Source organism: Haliaeetus albicilla, chromosome Z (genome assembly GCF_947461875.1).
Source record: "Haliaeetus albicilla chromosome Z, bHalAlb1.1, whole genome shotgun sequence".
NCBI classification, from domain to species: Eukaryota; Metazoa; Chordata; class Aves; order Accipitriformes; family Accipitridae; genus Haliaeetus; species Haliaeetus albicilla.
In genome coordinates, this window is record NC_091516.1 from 25,628,500 (window position 1) to 25,645,759 (window position 17,260).

Below are 17,260 nucleotides of genomic sequence, written 5' to 3' on the forward strand. Positions count from 1 at the left end.
TCTACTTCTCAAGCGATGGACAGGTCTGGCGCTGGCTGCCCCCCATCCCTACGTGTCTGGGTCCACAGGCCATCAGGGGGAGCTGTGCCACCCGTGCCAAGGCACTTTGTCCCTTGGGTGATTCCACCAGCACCACCCAACAGCCCTCGTGCCTGCCAGGTGCCCCCGTGTTGCCACCAGACCCCGTGGCTGTCCTGGCCCCTACTTCCTTCTCCGGATCCCACAGGTTCCCAGAGGGTCCCAGAGGTTTCCCAGCTGCCCCTATCCGGGACCCCCACCGCCCCTGGGGGCCCCGGGGGCCCCTGGGCACCTCCAGAGCCCTCCTGTCCTGGCTTCCCTGGTTGCTTCCAGCTGCCGTGAGGCACCGGTGCCCCGTGCCCAGGCACGTGCACTCCCCTGGTGGCGGCTCCCAGCCCTTCGCACGTTGCGCAGCCCTTCGCATGCCCGTGCCCTTCCACAAGGCCCCCGTGGCTAGGCCGGAGCATCAGGGGTGCCATGTCCCTGGCAGGCCAGAGGGCTGTGCCTGGGGACGCACCATGGGCACGGCAGAGGGAGCGGGGAGGGCTGAGCTAGGATCCCCCCGGAGGGCTGGCTGCTCCTTGGCGGGGGGTCCTACGTGGGGCTGCCACACCAGTGCGCACGGATCAGATGCCTGGCGGGCACCGCCCTGAGCCGGTGACAGCCAGATCCAGCCGCCTCGGCAATGGGCAAAACCGGCCCACCGTGCCAGACACAACCAAGCCGAGCAGCTTGGTGTGCCTCTCAAACAATCAGAGAAGCTTCTCCCTGGTTGTGTACGGAATTCCTCATGGACACCCCCCTCGCCCAGGTCTCCGCACACCTCTCAGGCCCGCCCAGGTTCCCCGCTACGTCTAGACCCCGTGTGGCCTTTGAGAGGGCCCGTGGAAGGACATCGCTCTCCTCCAGACTAACAGCCGCAGTCCTCTGCTCCGGGGATTTTTTCTCGTTTTTTTTCATTTTTTATTTTTACAGCAGAAGGTCGTCTCATGCCCGGCCGATGGCGTTCCTTCCCATTATATTGCCATGAACCTGCACTCGAGAAATGCAGGTGTAGCGAGACTTTCCCCAGGTGCTGTGTACGACAAGCCTGATAGACTGAAAGGCTCTGGGAAGCTCATTCTGCAAAGAAAACAGGGCAAAAAGACACATCACTCCTGGAGCGTAAGGAGCGGCGGGAGGCCCCGCGCGTCTCCCTCTGCCAGCCTGGCCCTTGCTCCGGGAGGCGCAGCTCCCGCCCTGGCCGAGGGGACAGCTTTTCTCTCCTTCTCTTCTCCCACCCAGGACCCCTGTCCTCTGCAGAGCAAACGCCCGAACTCAGAGAGTGGGCCGGGCCGCTGTACAAACCGGAGGCTTTCTGGCCCGGGGGGGAAATGGAACCTGGGGGAAGTCCTGCTGCTGGGGCAAGGCGTTGGGTGTCCTCCCTGCCACCGCCTGCCCAGCTCGGGTTCGGGCCCTGTCCCGCCACCCCCTCCTTTCGCTGCGGCCTCTGTGCCAGCAGAGTGGCCGGGGAGCGCTCCGGCGCATGGCATGTGGCAGCACCCAGCAGCTCCTCCACCTGCCTCCCCAGCAAAGCCCAGGCCCAGGGATGCCGGCCACCCTGCAACTGGGTGCGGGGCATCCCCATGGTGCTGCCTGTTGGCTGTCGCCACCCGACACTCGCGTTCCAGGGCAGCGCGCAGCGCACGTGGGTTGGCAAGGCCGTGGCTGGCTCTGCCAGGAGCAGCAGGCACAGGCAGGGAGCTCCGGGCACCCGCACAGCCGCGGGGCCAACCCGCGTCTCGCTCTACTTTTGCTGCCCTTGCCGGGTGCTGCTCAGCCCTCTAAAGCCTGCCACGTCTCTCTCGGCCAGGGTTGGGCCCCTGCCCCGGCAAGGACCGTCCACGCTCCTCCTGCCACTGACTTGCTGGCAAACCCGCGTTTCTGCCCTGGCCTCTTGCCCGCACACACTTCCCGTACCTGCAGAGGGAAGGTCTGGGTCGGCTCTTTCTCTATGTCGTAGCTGAACGTCCCGAGCAGAGTTTCCTCTTCTCCTTCCTCGTCCGCTCCCTCGGAGAGAAAGCACAGTAAGGCCCAAGCCAGCCGTGAGAAAACACGCGTGCCGGACCTGGGCCCACGACCCGCCCCCTTCTCCTGCGGCTCCAGCGCAGTCTGGCGCAGCATGCAGTGGAGCTGAGCTGTTGGGCCAAAATGCACTGAGCAGGTCTTAAGATGGGATGACACCACCCTGCACCTCCCCTGAAATGTCCCCTCAGGGCACAGCAGTGCTCGGGAGAGACCAGCACCTGACGCTCAGCAGATGCGCAGAGACTAGCAAGTCCCCCGTACGGCTTTTCCCCAGCACTCGGTCCCAGCCCCAAGTGCCTGGCAGAGACTTACAGAGACGGTGAAATCTCGGGGGGCGCTGCTGATGTCCCCGAGCGCAGAGGACTCCTTCAAGGGGTGCTGCACAGTGATCGCGGTTGGTTGGACTCGTGCGGGCAACCTAATGACCAGCTGGCTCCGAGGCGCTTGGAAAGGCCAGCAGTATCCCGGGGAATCGTCCAGCTGAAAGCAGAGGGCAGCGGCAACGGTTGGTGAGGGCGCGACATGGCCCGCGCTGCTACCAGTGCGGCCAGAAGCACCGGTGGCACGGCGCCTGCGGGCTGCATTCGTGCTCGAAATGAGTGGCGTGTTGGGAAATGGACAGACGTGCCCGGACGTCTTCCCGGCCAGGGAGAGAGGGCTCACTGAATTCCCCGGGAGAGGAGAATATCCACCATGAAACATCTGACACCCCGCACCTGAGTCAGGCCTGTGAAGAAGGCTCGCTCTTTGCCCAGCAGCTCTGCATCTTCCCCTACCCCCGCCCTGCCCCATCTAACGGAGCCGGGGGAGCCAACTGGGGTCGCGAAGGAGAATGATAGAATCGTAGAATCATTTAGGTGGGAGAAGACCCTTAAGATCATCGAGTCCAACCGTAAAGCTAACACTGCCAAGTCCGCCAACAACCCGTGTCCCTAAGTGCCACGTCTACACGTCTTTTGAACATCTCCAGGGACCGTCGCTCCACCACTTCCCTGGGCAGCCTGTTCCGATGCCTGACAACCCTTTCGGTGAAGACATTTTTCCTAATAGCCAATCTAAACCTCCCCTGAGCCGTTTCCTCTCGTCCTATCGCTTGTTCCTTGGGAGAAGAGACCGACACCCACCTCGCTACAACCTCCTTTCAGGTAGTTGTAGAGAGCAATAAGGTCTCCCCTCAGCCTCCTCCTCTGCAGGCTACACAACCCCAGTCCTTTCGGCTGCTCCTCACAGGACTTGTTCTCTAGACCCTTCGCCAGCTTCGTTGCTCTGCTTTGGATGCGCTCCGGCACCCCAGCGTCTTTCTTGTAGCGAGGGGCCCGAAACTCAACTCGGCATTCAAGGTGCGGCCTCACCAGTGCCGAGCACAAAGGGATGAGCGCTTCCCTAGTCCTGCTGGCCACACTATTGCTGATACAAGCCGGGACGCTGTTGGAGCCAAGTCCAGGAAGCGGCACTGAGCCTTGTTGAGGCTCGTACGATTGGCCTCAGCCCATCGATCCAGCCTGTCCAGATCCCTCTGTGGAGCCTTCCTACCCTCAAGCAGACCAACCCTCCCGCCCAACTTGGTGTCGTCTGCAAGCTTGCTGAGGGTGCACTCGGTCCCCTCATCCCGATCGCCCCGATCAGAGGGGCTCCTTCACCCAGCGGTGGCCAGGGACGGTGGGCAGGACGCAGCTCAGCTCAGCTCAGCCCAGCTCCTGGGGGAAGCTGCTGGTTTCTAGCGAGCCGAGCCCCGTGTGAGGCCCCAGGTGTCTGGCACCTGACCAGGGCCACGGGCTTCAGCAATACCACTGGCCTGAGGGGAGACGCCCCGGGGCTTGCCCTCATCCTTACCAGGGGGAACAAAACCAGCACTGATGATTTCTGCTACCATACCTGCGCAAAAGTACTCGGACGGTTCAGATCACAAAGGAACCAGAACACGCTGCAGGGCCATGCATAGCTCCTGGGTGATCTCTGCAGGTCGATGGTGACCCCTGAAGGGAGAAGAGAGCAGCTGACTCTCAGAGGCCCCAGGCTCGGAGGGCCCAGTGGCTGTAGGGTATTTCTAAGGCTGCCTGCCAGTCCCGTGCCCAGCCCCGTGCCCTTGGGAGGTGACGCAGGCAAGGAGGGGATCCCCGTGCCCAGTGACAGCCCAGTCTCTCTCACGGCTGCACAAAGAGAAGGCCTGCGGGGGCTGGGAGACTGCAAGCCCCCACGGAAGGGCAGGGGGCCCAAGCTGAGGCCCTGCTGCATGGAGAGCAAAGGACGACCCGACCACTCGCTTTCAGTCCCCAGGAAAGCTCAGCGGAGAGGGCGAAGTGCCGGCAGGGGCACCTGCGTGGGGCCCGAGGGTGAGCCCAAGGGACCCGCTCCGCCACAGGCACGCGGTCGGGCCCTGTGACTCCATCTCACCTCCCCCGGCCTCAGAGAGCAGAGTCTGCAGCTCGGCCTCCTCTGGGGCGTGCCAAGCAGGAGCCCAGCGCAACAAGACCTGCCTGTCCGCATCCATACCTGTGCTTTTCAGAGCCCAGGCAGACATCTGGGCGTTCTCTTCCAAAGGCATCGCAGACATTGCCATTCTCATGTCCTCAAGTTCCTGGGAACGACAGAAATGAACACGGAGGATGACCACATCAGCAGGCCGTTCAGCGTGACCACGGAGTCCTGCACGGCCCAGAGCAAAGGAAGGAGCCCGTGTCAGAAAGCACAGGACAAGCCTTGTCCAAACAGCTGCCAGGCTCAAAGCCTTCTGATGAGAAGAGCGAGGGCTCGGCAAGAGCGTTCGCGTCCACGGCCACAGTGCGGACGTGGGTCTGGGCCCCGCAGCCTCGTCTCCACCTCCACGCTGCCCATCTCAGCCTGGAGACGGGCTCAGCCCTGCCAGGGCCAGATGCTCCTGGGAGGGCATTTGTGTCTCACTGCTCTCTGAGGCCAGGCCAGAACTACCAGAGGCCCCAGCGCACTGGGAGAAGGATTTCGGCAGTCCTCCCCTGCCGGACGTGGCCCAGTTAAACTTGGCCAGAGGAAGGGGCTTTGTAGCGGAGAAGCTCAACCACCAAGCCCCGGTAAGGGGGGGGGTGTGTGTGTGTGGAGTGAGCAGGAGAACCCCGCTAGCAGCCCCAGGAAAGCACCCTGTGCGGGGCCCTGCTTGTCCCAGCCCTCTTGCCCAAAGCACAGGATCACCTTCTTCACACGGCTCATCTGTGCAACCAGGCACGCCATCTCCTTCCTCAGCTCTTGCACCTCCTGGTGTTGTTCCTTCAGCAGAGCAACCGCGTTCCTGCAGAATGCCGGGAAAGCAGATCTTGTCAGGGAGCTGCTCAGCCCCTCCCAGAGCCTGCAAGCCCGGAGACGAGCAGAGGCACGGGTGCTCGAGCCCCCTTTCCCTTCCCTTTCCCTGCTTTGCGAGTGCTTCCCTTCAGCTCCAGCTTCAGCAAAAGGTGAAGAGAGAGAAAGGCACGAGGCCTGGGCACTACGCACGGGAGAGCAAACAGCACAAGGCCGGCTCCTGCTACCCCACCACATAAGCTGTGGGCCGGGAGAGGGCTCTTACCACATGGCCTTCAGCTGGCCCACAGGCTGCTCCAGCAGCACCTGAAAGGGAAAGGCTCTCCGCTTGAGTCCCAGAGCGGCCGGGGCTCCCCAGAGCCGGTGGCTCTAGCAAGGCCCAGCAGAAGCTGCTGCCGCTTCTTTGGGTCGCAGCCTGGAGACGGAGGATTCGGCCATTTACCAAACCACCGTCAGCAGGGCTCCTCTGTGGGACTTTCCTGTCCCGCAACAACAGTCACTGACCTGTGGCACCTTCTTTGCCCACAGCACCCTCACGGGCAGCGAGGTCCCGCAGTAGGCCCCAGCTGTAATTCACATCACCGAGAGAGAGTTACTTTACTAGCGCTTCTAACGACCCCCGTAGTCCCGCTGTCTCCTCCCACACCAGGGAGGCAAGAGGTTTGCCGAGAGGTTCGCTCCCTGCTGCCGTGAGCACCAACACCTGGCTCCACAGGCTGCGAGAGAGACACCTCTCCATCCCCGCCCTGCACGGCACCACCAAGGAGCCTCACTTCAGCTGGGCTCCGCTTCCCAAGCAATGCCCAGCTCTGGCCCTGCCTGTCACCGTTTCCGCTTCCTCCAGCGTGGACGGAGCTCCCTGAGGTGCAGAACTGGGAGGCTGGAGGGTCCCCACCGGGCATTCCAGCACCTCTCCCTCACACCGAAGCTTGCATCCCGCACCTCCGTGCTACCGTGAGCAGCCGGTGAACACTCACCGAGAGCAGCTACGAAGATGAGGCACAGGATCATAAAGAGCCCGCTCCTCTTCTGGGTGATCTTCTTCCTGAAAAAGAGGGAGTCCTGGCGTTACCAGTGCTCAGGGGCTGGGGCAGACCCCTCCCTGTAGGGAGGCGTTTTCACTTGCAAGCTGAGAAGCGCCAGTTCTGGAGGTCAGCTGCTGACAGAAAGCTGACAGGCCAGCCCCCTTCCAGAGGAGCACGGTTTCTGTCTGCACCCTTCAACGCGGCAGGCAGAGCTTGTCAAAAAGCGCGCTCCGAGATCGCCCTCAGACACACAGTTAAAATGACCCGGGGCAGTAAGCAGACCTGGCCAGGGAAAGCCGCTCTCGGGGGGGTCTCTGCTGTGCGCTCGCCTTCCCTTTCGCTAAGGCGGCAGACCTGGTTGCACTTGAGATGAAACACCTCTTGTTTTGGGGTGTTTCCACAGCACTAGGCGGAGCAGCAGGCACTTACTGCTCTTCTTCCACCGCCCCCACGGGTCCACCCCCTTTCCCCCAGCCACCAGAGGCTGGTCAAGGCCACGGCAAAGCCTTCTGCTGCAGAGGCTCGGCCCTGACCCTGAGCACTCCGCTGCGCCCAAGTAACCTCCCTGGCGGCCCGAGGTTTCGGCCGCTGACGCGCGCGCCGAGTGGGGCTGCCAAGGGATTCTGCTCTCGTTGCTCTCCAAGCAGCTGCCCCAGCGTGGGCAGCACCTGACCTGCTGCCAGCAGGAGCCGCGCTCTCCCGGTCCGGAGCACCGCCAGCCTCCCCCTGACCCACCGGCACCCCGCTCCGTGTCCACGTCGGACACGTGCTGTACTCACACAGTGGAGACGCAGGTGCTGAGGTATGCCTGAAGGGACACCAGCGCCAGCGCCAGACGGCCGGAAACGTCCGAGACCAAGCCTGGGAAAGAAGCCGGAGAAGACCCTGAGGACCCTTCCTGAGGACACCCGTTGGGACACATGTCAGACCCTGCGGGGAGGCGGGCGCTGGTCCCACGCACTCCCTCTCCAGGGCAGCAGCAAGGGCAGGGCCAGGGATTTGCCCTGGCGAGGGGGCAGCTGGGTGCGCCCTGGGAGGAAAGGACTGAGGGCTGGGCAGGATCCCCTCGCAGGCACGGCACTGACGGCTCGTCCGGGGAAGTAGGGCGGCACGAGGCTCTGGCCTCTGGGCTCCCACCATACGGGTGTACCCCACGGTTGCTAGAGGGTCCCCCAAAGACGTGGACATGGTAGCCAGCTCGGTCGTGGTGACGTAGCTGAGACGGCCCCAGGCTTTCCTCAGAGCAGGATGACGCTGGCTCTGCAGGGCTGCCAGGCCCGGCCCCAAACATGGGGTGGCAGGCAGCCTCTTCTCCTCACCCCTCGCTGGCTCGTTTGACCCCAGCCCCCGGTGTCCCCGGGGCGGGCAGGAGGGAACAGGAGGCTCTCAGGCGTCTTTCCCGAGGAAGCTGTCTGCCCTGTGGTCAGGTGCTAGCAGCCTGCGAGCGCTCGCCCTCCCCTTTTGATTCAAGCTCCCGGCAAAAACTTGCCGGGCAGAGTCCTGCCCAGAGCAGGGCAGCCTGCGGTCCCCCCTCCCGTGCAGTCGTGCCGGCACCATCTCCTCCAGCTCTGGTGCAGAGGAGCTCTGTGGGCGCATCCCAGAGGACTTTGCGGAGCAAAGCAGCATTGAACTTACTCTCGCTCTCTCTCGAGCTGTCCCTGCAGCATGCAGGCCCTTGCTGGGTCATGACCTGGGCCGCCTGAGAACGAGTGAACCTGGGGAAGGAAAAAGACAGAGCCCTGTTGCGCGCCGCCTCCGTGCCGTGCAATGCGATGCGATGCGACGCGACGCGACGCGACACGATGCTGGCGGGAGCTGCCCGCGCAGAGCTCCTGGCCAGAAGACAGGCCTTGGGAAGGCTCCGAGGGGACGGCCCGGCCGTGGCGGGAAAGGGAAGCTGCAGCAAGGCGGCAGAGCCGCTTCCACCCTCTCCTCCTCTGCCCACCGGGCCCTGCTGCACCAACCTGCCCTTGGGTGGGCATCCCAGCGGCCCCGTGTCGTTCGGGGAGAGGGTGCAGGCCGCCCTCCTCCAAAGCCCCCCACCTCTTCCCGAGGCCCCTGCAGCTCAAGGGCCAGAGCCCTCCCCGAAACACCCTGTGGCTGCTCTCCCCAGCAGAGACCCGGCGAGGAGAGGGCTGAGCTCTCCCACGGCTCTGCCAGAGGCTGCCCAGACGCAACCTGCAGAGTGCCTGCGGCGGCAGCAGCCCCCAGAGATGGCTGGTGCAGGAGAGCAGCAGGGATACCCCGAGCCCCCTGGCCAGGACCCCCAGCCGGCGCCAGCAGCAGCACTGCAGGGGTTCACCCCAGGGGGTCGGAGGGGCTTTCAGCGAGTTTCCCAAGACCCACGGCTGCCGCTCTGCACACAGTCCTTGTCAGCTTCCCTGCCGCGTCCCCCGCCAGCCCCGCATTAGGCTCTGCCTGTGCTACCCCCCAGATGAGGCCCCCAGGAGGAACAAATCCCCCATACACGTACTCATTCTCCGAGTCGCTGCCAGCTCTCCTGTCTGACAGGGCTCTCGGTGCCCCTTGTGATTTCCGGGGAGCCTTTCTCCGCTTCATGTTGGGGAGAAAGCAAGCTCTCCAGCAATCTTACAGCCTCTCCTTCAGCCCCAGGAGTTTTGCCTGCCCAGGGCACGGCCACTCAGGCAAAAGCTCCAAGCCGATCCCTGGCAGAATCGCTCCTGCCACAGGCACGCAGCCACCAGGACAGGGTGAGCTGCTTCCAGCCAGGCAGTCGTGGCCTGGGGTGCCACGTGGCTGAGCAAGGCCCTGATCTCACAGAGGCCTGGGCCCGCATGGTGTGAGGTCATGGCTGTGACATCACAGACGGGGCCACGAGGGGGCGGGAGATGGGGAGAGACCCTGCAGTTTTCCTGGTGCAGCCCATCCGCAGCCAGCCCGCGCCCTGACCCGGGGAGTGCTGGGGTGTGGGTGGGGGCAGCACTGGCTCCCCTGGGAGCTCCCCCGGGAGCCAGTGCATCCGAGCCCCCGAGCCTTGTTGGGCCCTGTGCCGGGTGCCGCACGTTGCGTCCCCTGGGCAGGGCTCAGCACTCCTGGAGAGCCCCCGGGAAACAGAAACGGAGGGTGGGTGGAGGTTTTTGCTCTCGCCTGATCCAACAGCTGCTTCAGGCGGTGTTTCTGCTCTTTGAGTCTTCTCTTCTGCAGAGAAGAAGGGAAACGAAGCATTCCCTTGTGCTGGTGGAGGCGGAACGGTGCCTCTGTGTAAGGCAGAGGGGTTTTTCCCAGCCATGCTGACCCTGCCTTAATGGCCGTCCCCCCCGTACTGGGTCTGCCTGCGCGGGAGTTGACTTTCCTCCTAGCAGCCCGTATGGTGCCGTGGGTTGCATCTGTGGCTGAAAGAGCGTTGACGACGCACCATTGTTTCAGCTACTGCTGAACGATGCTTACAGAGCATCGAGCTGTCTCTGTCTCTCGCTCTGTCCCCTCGAGCAAAGAGGCTGGGGGTGGGCAAGGGCTTGGGAGGGGACGGAGCCAGGACAGCCGACCCCAGCTGACCAAAGGGCTATTCCGTGCCGTGTAACGTCGTGCTCAGCGATAAAGACGGGGGCTCTGGTCTTTGCAAAGTAGCCGTTGCTTGGAGACTGGCTGGGCATCAGCCTGCCTGCGCAAGGTGTTGAGTGACGGCTGTGGCGTGCCTTGGGTTTTTTCCCCTCTTTCCTTCGCTTATTAAAGTGTTTGTATCCCGTCGCACAAGTTTTCTCCTCTTCTCTTCTTGCCATGGGCTCCGAGCAGAGCCCCTGGAGACCAGGGCGGCCTGGGAAGTCCAAGGGACGTTTCTTGGTGGAGCGGTGGGCTGCCAAGAGGGACGTTAGCCAGTGCTCAGCGCAAAAGGGAGGCCCCTCGCTAGAGACGAGCAGCTGGTAGCACTGAAGCGGCCCCATAGAGAGCTGCTGGCGGAGCTGCCCAGACAGGAGAAGTCCGAGTAGCCAGCTGGTAGGCACCAGCTGTAATTCCCGTCACCAAGAGATCCTGCCATGGTGCTCAGCGCCCCACAGCTACTCCTCATTTCCCCTCCCTTCTGCGGTGAGCACCAACACCGGGCTCCACGGGCTGGGGGAAGACCCCTCCACCCGCCCCCCCGCACAGTGCCCCTGACAAGCCCCACTTCAGCTGGGCTCTACTTCTCAAGCGATGGACAGGTCTGGCGCTGGCTGCCCCCCATCCCTACGTGTCTGGGTCCACAGGCCATCAGGGGGAGCTGTGCCACCCGTGCCAAGGCACTTTGTCCCTTGGGTGATTCCACCAGCACCACCCAACAGCCCTCGTGCCTGCCAGGTGCCCCCGTGTTGCCACCAGACCCCGTGGCTGTCCTGGCCCCTACTTCCTTCTCCGGATCCCACAGGTTCCCAGAGGGTCCCAGAGGTTTCCCAGCTGCCCCTATCCGGGACCCCCACCGCCCCTGGGGGCCCCGGGGGCCCCTGGGCACCTCCAGAGCCCTCCTGTCCTGGCTTCCCTGGTTGCTTCCAGCTGCCGTGAGGCACCGGTGCCCCGTGCCCAGGCACGTGCACTCCCCTGGTGGCGGCTCCCAGCCCTTCGCACGTTGCGCAGCCCTTCGCATGCCCGTGCCCTTCCACAAGGCCCCCGTGGCTAGGCCGGAGCATCAGGGGTGCCATGTCCCTGGCAGGCCAGAGGGCTGTGCCTGGGGACGCACCATGGGCACGGCAGAGGGAGCGGGGAGGGCTGAGCTAGGATCCCCCCGGAGGGCTGGCTGCTCCTTGGCGGGGGGTCCTACGTGGGGCTGCCACACCAGTGCGCACGGATCAGATGCCTGGCGGGCACCGCCCTGAGCCGGTGACAGCCAGATCCAGCCGCCTCGGCAATGGGCAAAACCGGCCCACCGTGCCAGACACAACCAAGCCGAGCAGCTTGGTGTGCCTCTCAAACAATCAGAGAAGCTTCTCCCTGGTTGTGTACGGAATTCCTCATGGACACCCCCCTCGCCCAGGTCTCCGCACACCTCTCAGGCCCGCCCAGGTTCCCCGCTACGTCTAGACCCCGTGTGGCCTTTGAGAGGGCCCGTGGAAGGACATCGCTCTCCTCCAGACTAACAGCCGCAGTCCTCTGCTCCGGGGATTTTTTCTCGTTTTTTTTCATTTTTTATTTTTACAGCAGAAGGTCGTCTCATGCCCGGCCGATGGCGTTCCTTCCCATTATATTGCCATGAACCTGCACTCGAGAAATGCAGGTGTAGCGAGACTTTCCCCAGGTGCTGTGTACGACAAGCCTGATAGACTGAAAGGCTCTGGGAAGCTCATTCTGCAAAGAAAACAGGGCAAAAAGACACATCACTCCTGGAGCGTAAGGAGCGGCGGGAGGCCCCGCGCGTCTCCCTCTGCCAGCCTGGCCCTTGCTCCGGGAGGCGCAGCTCCCGCCCTGGCCGAGGGGACAGCTTTTCTCTCCTTCTCTTCTCCCACCCAGGACCCCTGTCCTCTGCAGAGCAAACGCCCGAACTCAGAGAGTGGGCCGGGCCGCTGTACAAACCGGAGGCTTTCTGGCCCGGGGGGGAAATGGAACCTGGGGGAAGTCCTGCTGCTGGGGCAAGGCGTTGGGTGTCCTCCCTGCCACTGCCTGCCCAGCTCGGGTTCGGGCCCTGTCCCGCCACCCCCTCCTTTCGCTGCGGCCTCTGTGCCAGCAGAGTGGCCGGGGAGCGCTCCGGCGCATGGCATGTGGCAGCACCCAGCAGCTCCTCCACCTGCCTCCCCAGCAAAGCCCAGGCCCAGGGATGCCGGCCACCCTGCAACTGGGTGCGGGGCATCCCCATGGTGCTGCCTGTTGGCTGTCGCCACCCGACACTCGCGTTCCAGGGCAGCGCGCAGCGCACGTGGGTTGGCAAGGCCGTGGCTGGCTCTGCCAGGAGCAGCAGGCACAGGCAGGGAGCTCCGGGCACCCGCACAGCCGCGGGGCCAACCCGCGTCTCGCTCTACTTTTGCTGCCCTTGCCGGGTGCTGCTCAGCCCTCTAAAGCCTGCCACGTCTCTCTCGGCCAGGGTTGGGCCCCTGCCCCGGCAAGGACCGTCCACGCTCCTCCTGCCACTGACTTGCTGGCAAACCCGCGTTTCTGCCCTGGCCTCTTGCCCGCACACACTTCCCGTACCTGCAGAGGGAAGGTCTGGGTCGGCTCTTTCTCTATGTCGTAGCTGAACGTCCCGAGCAGAGTTTCCTCTTCTCCTTCCTCGTCCGCTCCCTCGGAGAGAAAGCACAGTAAGGCCCAAGCCAGCCGTGAGAAAACACGCGTGCCGGACCTGGGCCCACGACCCGCCCCCTTCTCCTGCGGCTCCAGCGCAGTCTGGCGCAGCATGCAGTGGAGCTGAGCTGTTGGGCCAAAATGCACTGAGCAGGTCTTAAGATGGGATGACACCACCCTGCACCTCCCCTGAAATGTCCCCTCAGGGCACAGCAGTGCTCGGGAGAGACCAGCACCTGACGCTCAGCAGATGCGCAGAGGCTAGCAAGTCCCCCGTACGGCTTTTCCCCAGCACTCGGTCCCAGCCCCAAGTGCCTGGCAGAGACTTACAGAGACGGTGAAATCTCGGGGGGCGCTGCTGATGTCCCCGAGCGCAGAGGACTCCTTCAAGGGGTGCTGCACAGTGATCGCGGTTGGTTGGACTCGTGCGGGCAACCTAATGACCAGCTGGCTCCGAGGCGCTTGGAAAGGCCAGCAGTATCCCGGGGAATCGTCCAGCTGAAAGCAGAGGGCAGCGGCAACGGTTGGTGAGGGCGCGACATGGCCCGCGCTGCTACCAGTGCGGCCAGAAGCACCGGTGGCACGGCGCCTGCGGGCTGTATTTGTGCTCGAAATGAGTGGCGTGTTGGGAAATGGACAGACGTGCCCGGACGTCTTCCCGGCCAGGGAGAGAGGGCTCACTGAATTCCCCGGGAGAGGAGAATATCCACCATGAAACATCTGACACCCCGCACCTGAGTCAGGCCTGTGAAGAAGGCTCGCTCTTTGCCCAGCAGCTCTGCATCTTCCCCTACCCCCGCCCTGCCCCATCTAACGGAGCCGGGGGAGCCAACTGGGGTCGCGAAGGAGAATGATAGAATCGTAGAATCATTTAGGTGGGAGAAGACCCTTAAGATCATCGAGTCCAACCGTAAAGCTAACACTGCCAAGTCCGCCAACAACCCGTGTCCCTAAGTGCCACGTCTACACGTCTTTTGAACATCTCCAGGGACCGTCGCTCCACCACTTCCCTGGGCAGCCTGTTCCGATGCCTGACAACCCTTTCGGTGAAGACATTTTTCCTAATAGCCAATCTAAACCTCCCCTGAGCCGTTTCCTCTCGTCCTATCGCTTGTTCCTTGGGAGAAGAGACCGACACCCACCTCGCTACAACCTCCTTTCAGGTAGTTGTAGAGAGCAATAAGGTCTCCCCTCAGCCTCCTCCTCTGCAGGCTACACAACCCCAGTCCTTTCGGCTGCTCCTCACAGGACTTGTTCTCTAGACCCTTCGCCAGCTTCGTTGCTCTGCTTTGGATGCGCTCCGGCACCCCAGCGTCTTTCTTGTAGCGAGGGGCCCGAAACTCAACTCGGCATTCAAGGTGCGGCCTCACCAGTGCCGAGCACAAAGGGATGAGCGCTTCCCTAGTCCTGCTGGCCACACTATTGCTGATACGAGCCGGGACGCTGTTGGAGCCAAGTCCAGGAAGCGGCACTGAGCCTTGTTGAGGCTCGTACGATTGGCCTCAGCCCATCGATCCAGCCTGTCCAGATCCCTCTGTGGAGCCTTCCTACCCTCAAGCAGACCAACCCTCCCGCCCAACTTGGTGTCGTCTGCAAGCTTGCTGAGGGTGCACTCGGTCCCCTCATCCCGATCGCCCCGATCAGAGGGGCTCCTTCACCCAGCGGTGGCCAGGGACGGTGGGCAGGACGCAGCTCAGCTCAGCTCAGCCCAGCTCCTGGGGGAAGCTGCTGGTTTCTAGCGAGCCGAGCCCCGTGTGAGGCCCCAGGTGTCTGGCACCTGACCAGGGCCACGGGCTTCAGCAATACCACTGGCCTGAGGGGAGACGCCCCGGGGCTTGCCCTCATCCTTACCAGGGGGAACAAAACCAGCACTGATGATTTCTGCTACCATACCTGCGCAAAAGTACTCGGACGGTTCAGATCACAAAGGAACCAGAACACGCTGCAGGGCCATGCATAGCTCCTGGGTGATCTCTGCAGGTCGATGGTGACCCCTGAAGGGAGAAGAGAGCAGCTGACTCTCAGAGGCCCCAGGCTCGGAGGGCCCAGTGGCTGTAGGGTATTTCTAAGGCTGCCTGCCAGTCCCGTGCCCAGCCCCGTGCCCTTGGGAGGTGACGCAGGCAAGGAGGGGATCCCCGTGCCCAGTGACAGCCCAGTCTCTCTCACGGCTGCACAAAGAGAAGGCCTGCGGGGGCTGGGAGACTGCAAGCCCCCACGGAAGGGCAGGGGGCCCAAGCTGAGGCCCTGCTGCATGGAGAGCAAAGGACGACCCGACCACTCGCTTTCAGTCCCCAGGAAAGCTCAGCGGAGAGGGCGAAGTGCCGGCAGGGGCACCTGCGTGGGGCCCGAGGGTGAGCCCAAGGGACCCGCTCCGCCACAGGCACGCGGTCGGGCCCTGTGACTCCATCTCACCTCCCCCGGCCTCAGAGAGCAGAGTCTGCAGCTCGGCCTCCTCTGGGGCGTGCCAAGCAGGAGCCCAGCGCAACAAGACCTGCCTGTCCGCATCCATACCTGTGCTTTTCAGAGCCCAGGCAGACATCTGGGCGTTCTCTTCCAAAGGCATCGCAGACATTGCCATTCTCATGTCCTCAAGTTCCTGGGAACGACAGAAATGAACACGGAGGATGACCACATCAGCAGGCCGTTCAGCGTGACCACGGAGTCCTGCACGGCCCAGAGCAAAGGAAGGAGCCCGTGTCAGAAAGCACAGGACAAGCCTTGTCCAAACAGCTGCCAGGCTCAAAGCCTTCTGATGAGAAGAGCGAGGGCTCGGCAAGAGCGTTCGCGTCCACGGCCACAGTGCGGACGTGGGTCTGGGCCCCGCAGCCTCGTCTCCACCTCCACGCTGCCCATCTCAGCCTGGAGACGGGCTCAGCCCTGCCAGGGCCAGATGCTCCTGGGAGGGCATTTGTGTCTCACTGCTCTCTGAGGCCAGGCCAGAACTACCAGAGGCCCCAGCGCACTGGGAGAAGGATTTCGGCAGTCCTCCCCTGCCGGACGTGGCCCAGTTAAACTTGGCCAGAGGAAGGGGCTTTGTAGCGGAGAAGCTCAACCACCAAGCCCCGGTAAGGGGGGGGGTGTGTGTGTGTGGAGTGAGCAGGAGAACCCCGCTAGCAGCCCCAGGAAAGCACCCTGTGCGGGGCCCTGCTTGTCCCAGCCCTCTTGCCCAAAGCACAGGATCACCTTCTTCACACGGCTCATCTGTGCAACCAGGCACGCCATCTCCTTCCTCAGCTCTTGCACCTCCTGGTGTTGTTCCTTCAGCAGAGCAACCGCGTTCCTGCAGAATGCCGGGAAAGCAGATCTTGTCAGGGAGCTGCTCAGCCCCTCCCAGAGCCTGCAAGCCCGGAGACGAGCAGAGGCACGGGTGCTCGAGCCCCCTTTCCCTTCCCTTTCCCTGCTTTGCGAGTGCTTCCCTTCAGCTCCAGCTTCAGCAAAAGGTGAAGAGAGAGAAAGGCACGAGGCCTGGGCACTACGCACGGGAGAGCAAACAGCACAAGGCCGGCTCCTGCTACCCCACCACATAAGCTGTGGGCCGGGAGAGGGCTCTTACCACATGGCCTTCAGCTGGCCCACAGGCTGCTCCAGCAGCACCTGAAAGGGAAAGGCTCTCCGCTTGAGTCCCAGAGCGGCCGGGGCTCCCCAGAGCCGGTGGCTCTAGCAAGGCCCAGCAGAAGCTGCTGCCGCTTCTTTGGGTCGCAGCCTGGAGACGGAGGATTCGGCCATTTACCAAACCACCGTCAGCAGGGCTCCTCTGTGGGACTTTCCTGTCCCGCAACAACAGTCACTGACCTGTGGCACCTTCTTTGCCCACAGCACCCTCACGGGCAGCGAGGTCCCGCAGTAGGCCCCAGCTGTAATTCACATCACCGAGAGAGAGTTACTTTACTAGCGCTTCTAACGACCCCCGTAGTCCCGCTGTCTCCTCCCACACCAGGGAGGCAAGAGGTTTGCCGAGAGGTTCGCTCCCTGCTGCCGTGAGCACCAACACCTGGCTCCACAGGCTGCGAGAGAGACACCTCTCCATCCCCGCCCTGCACGGCACCACCAAGGAGCCTCACTTCAGCTGGGCTCCGCTTCCCAAGCAATGCCCAGCTCTGGCCCTGCCTGTCACCGTTTCCGCTTCCTCCAGCGTGGACGGAGCTCCCTGAGGTGCAGAACTGGGAGGCTGGAGGGTCCCCACCGGGCATTCCAGCACCTCTCCCTCACACCGAAGCTTGCATCCCGCACCTCCGTGCTACCGTGAGCAGCCGGTGAACACTCACCGAGAGCAGCTACGAAGATGAGGCACAGGATCATAAAGAGCCCGCTCCTCTTCTGGGTGATCTTCTTCCTGAAAAAGAGGGAGTCCTGGCGTTACCAGTGCTCAGGGGCTGGGGCAGACCCCTCCCTGTAGGGAGGCGTTTTCACTTGCAAGCTGAGAAGCGCCAGTTCTGGAGGTCAGCTGCTGACAGAAAGCTGACAGGCCAGCCCCCTTCCAGAGGAGCACGGTTTCTGTCTGCACCCTTCAACGCGGCAGGCAGAGCTTGTCAAAAAGCGCGCTCCGAGATCGCCCTCAGACACACAGTTAAAATGACCCGGGGCAGTAAGCAGACCTGGCCAGGGAAAGCCGCTCTCGGGGGGGTCTCTGCTGTGCGCTCGCCTTCCCTTTCGCTAAGGCGGCAGACCTGGTTGCA

At 63.3% G+C, this 17,260-nt stretch overlaps 2 protein-coding genes across 4 annotated transcripts; both read right to left on the reverse strand.

Annotated features, from left to right (window-relative positions):
• Positions 1–439: 439 nt before the first annotated feature.
• LOC138683799 (sperm-associated antigen 4 protein-like) lies at positions 440–6,743 on the reverse strand. 2 transcript variants are annotated; one of them, XM_069776238.1, is made up of 9 exons: positions 6,333–6,743; positions 5,860–5,921; positions 5,621–5,661; positions 5,251–5,347; positions 4,579–4,663; positions 3,961–4,061; positions 2,398–2,565; positions 1,978–2,067; positions 440–1,140 (listed from the first exon to the last, which is right to left on the reverse strand). In XM_069776238.1, the coding sequence occupies exons 1-9, from the start codon at positions 6,364–6,366 to the stop codon at positions 1,006–1,008; spliced, it is 813 nt and encodes a 270-aa protein (XP_069632339.1). In that variant the 5' UTR covers positions 6,367–6,743; the 3' UTR covers positions 440–1,005. The 2 variants fall into 2 exon arrangements, with proteins under 2 accessions (XP_069632339.1, XP_069632338.1); XM_069776237.1 differs by lacking the exon at positions 6,333–6,743 and having other exon boundaries at positions 5,251–6,087.
• Positions 6,744–10,956: 4,213 nt separating this feature from the next.
• Positions 10,957–17,260, reverse strand: LOC138683804 (sperm-associated antigen 4 protein-like). Of its 2 annotated transcripts, XM_069776292.1 has the most exons (9): positions 16,850–17,260; positions 16,377–16,438; positions 16,138–16,178; positions 15,768–15,864; positions 15,096–15,180; positions 14,478–14,578; positions 12,915–13,082; positions 12,495–12,584; positions 10,957–11,657 (listed from the first exon to the last, which is right to left on the reverse strand). In XM_069776292.1, the coding sequence occupies exons 1-9, from the start codon at positions 16,881–16,883 to the stop codon at positions 11,523–11,525; spliced, it is 813 nt and encodes a 270-aa protein (XP_069632393.1). In that variant the 5' UTR covers positions 16,884–17,260; the 3' UTR covers positions 10,957–11,522. The 2 variants fall into 2 exon arrangements, with proteins under 2 accessions (XP_069632393.1, XP_069632392.1); XM_069776291.1 differs by lacking the exon at positions 16,850–17,260 and having other exon boundaries at positions 15,768–16,604.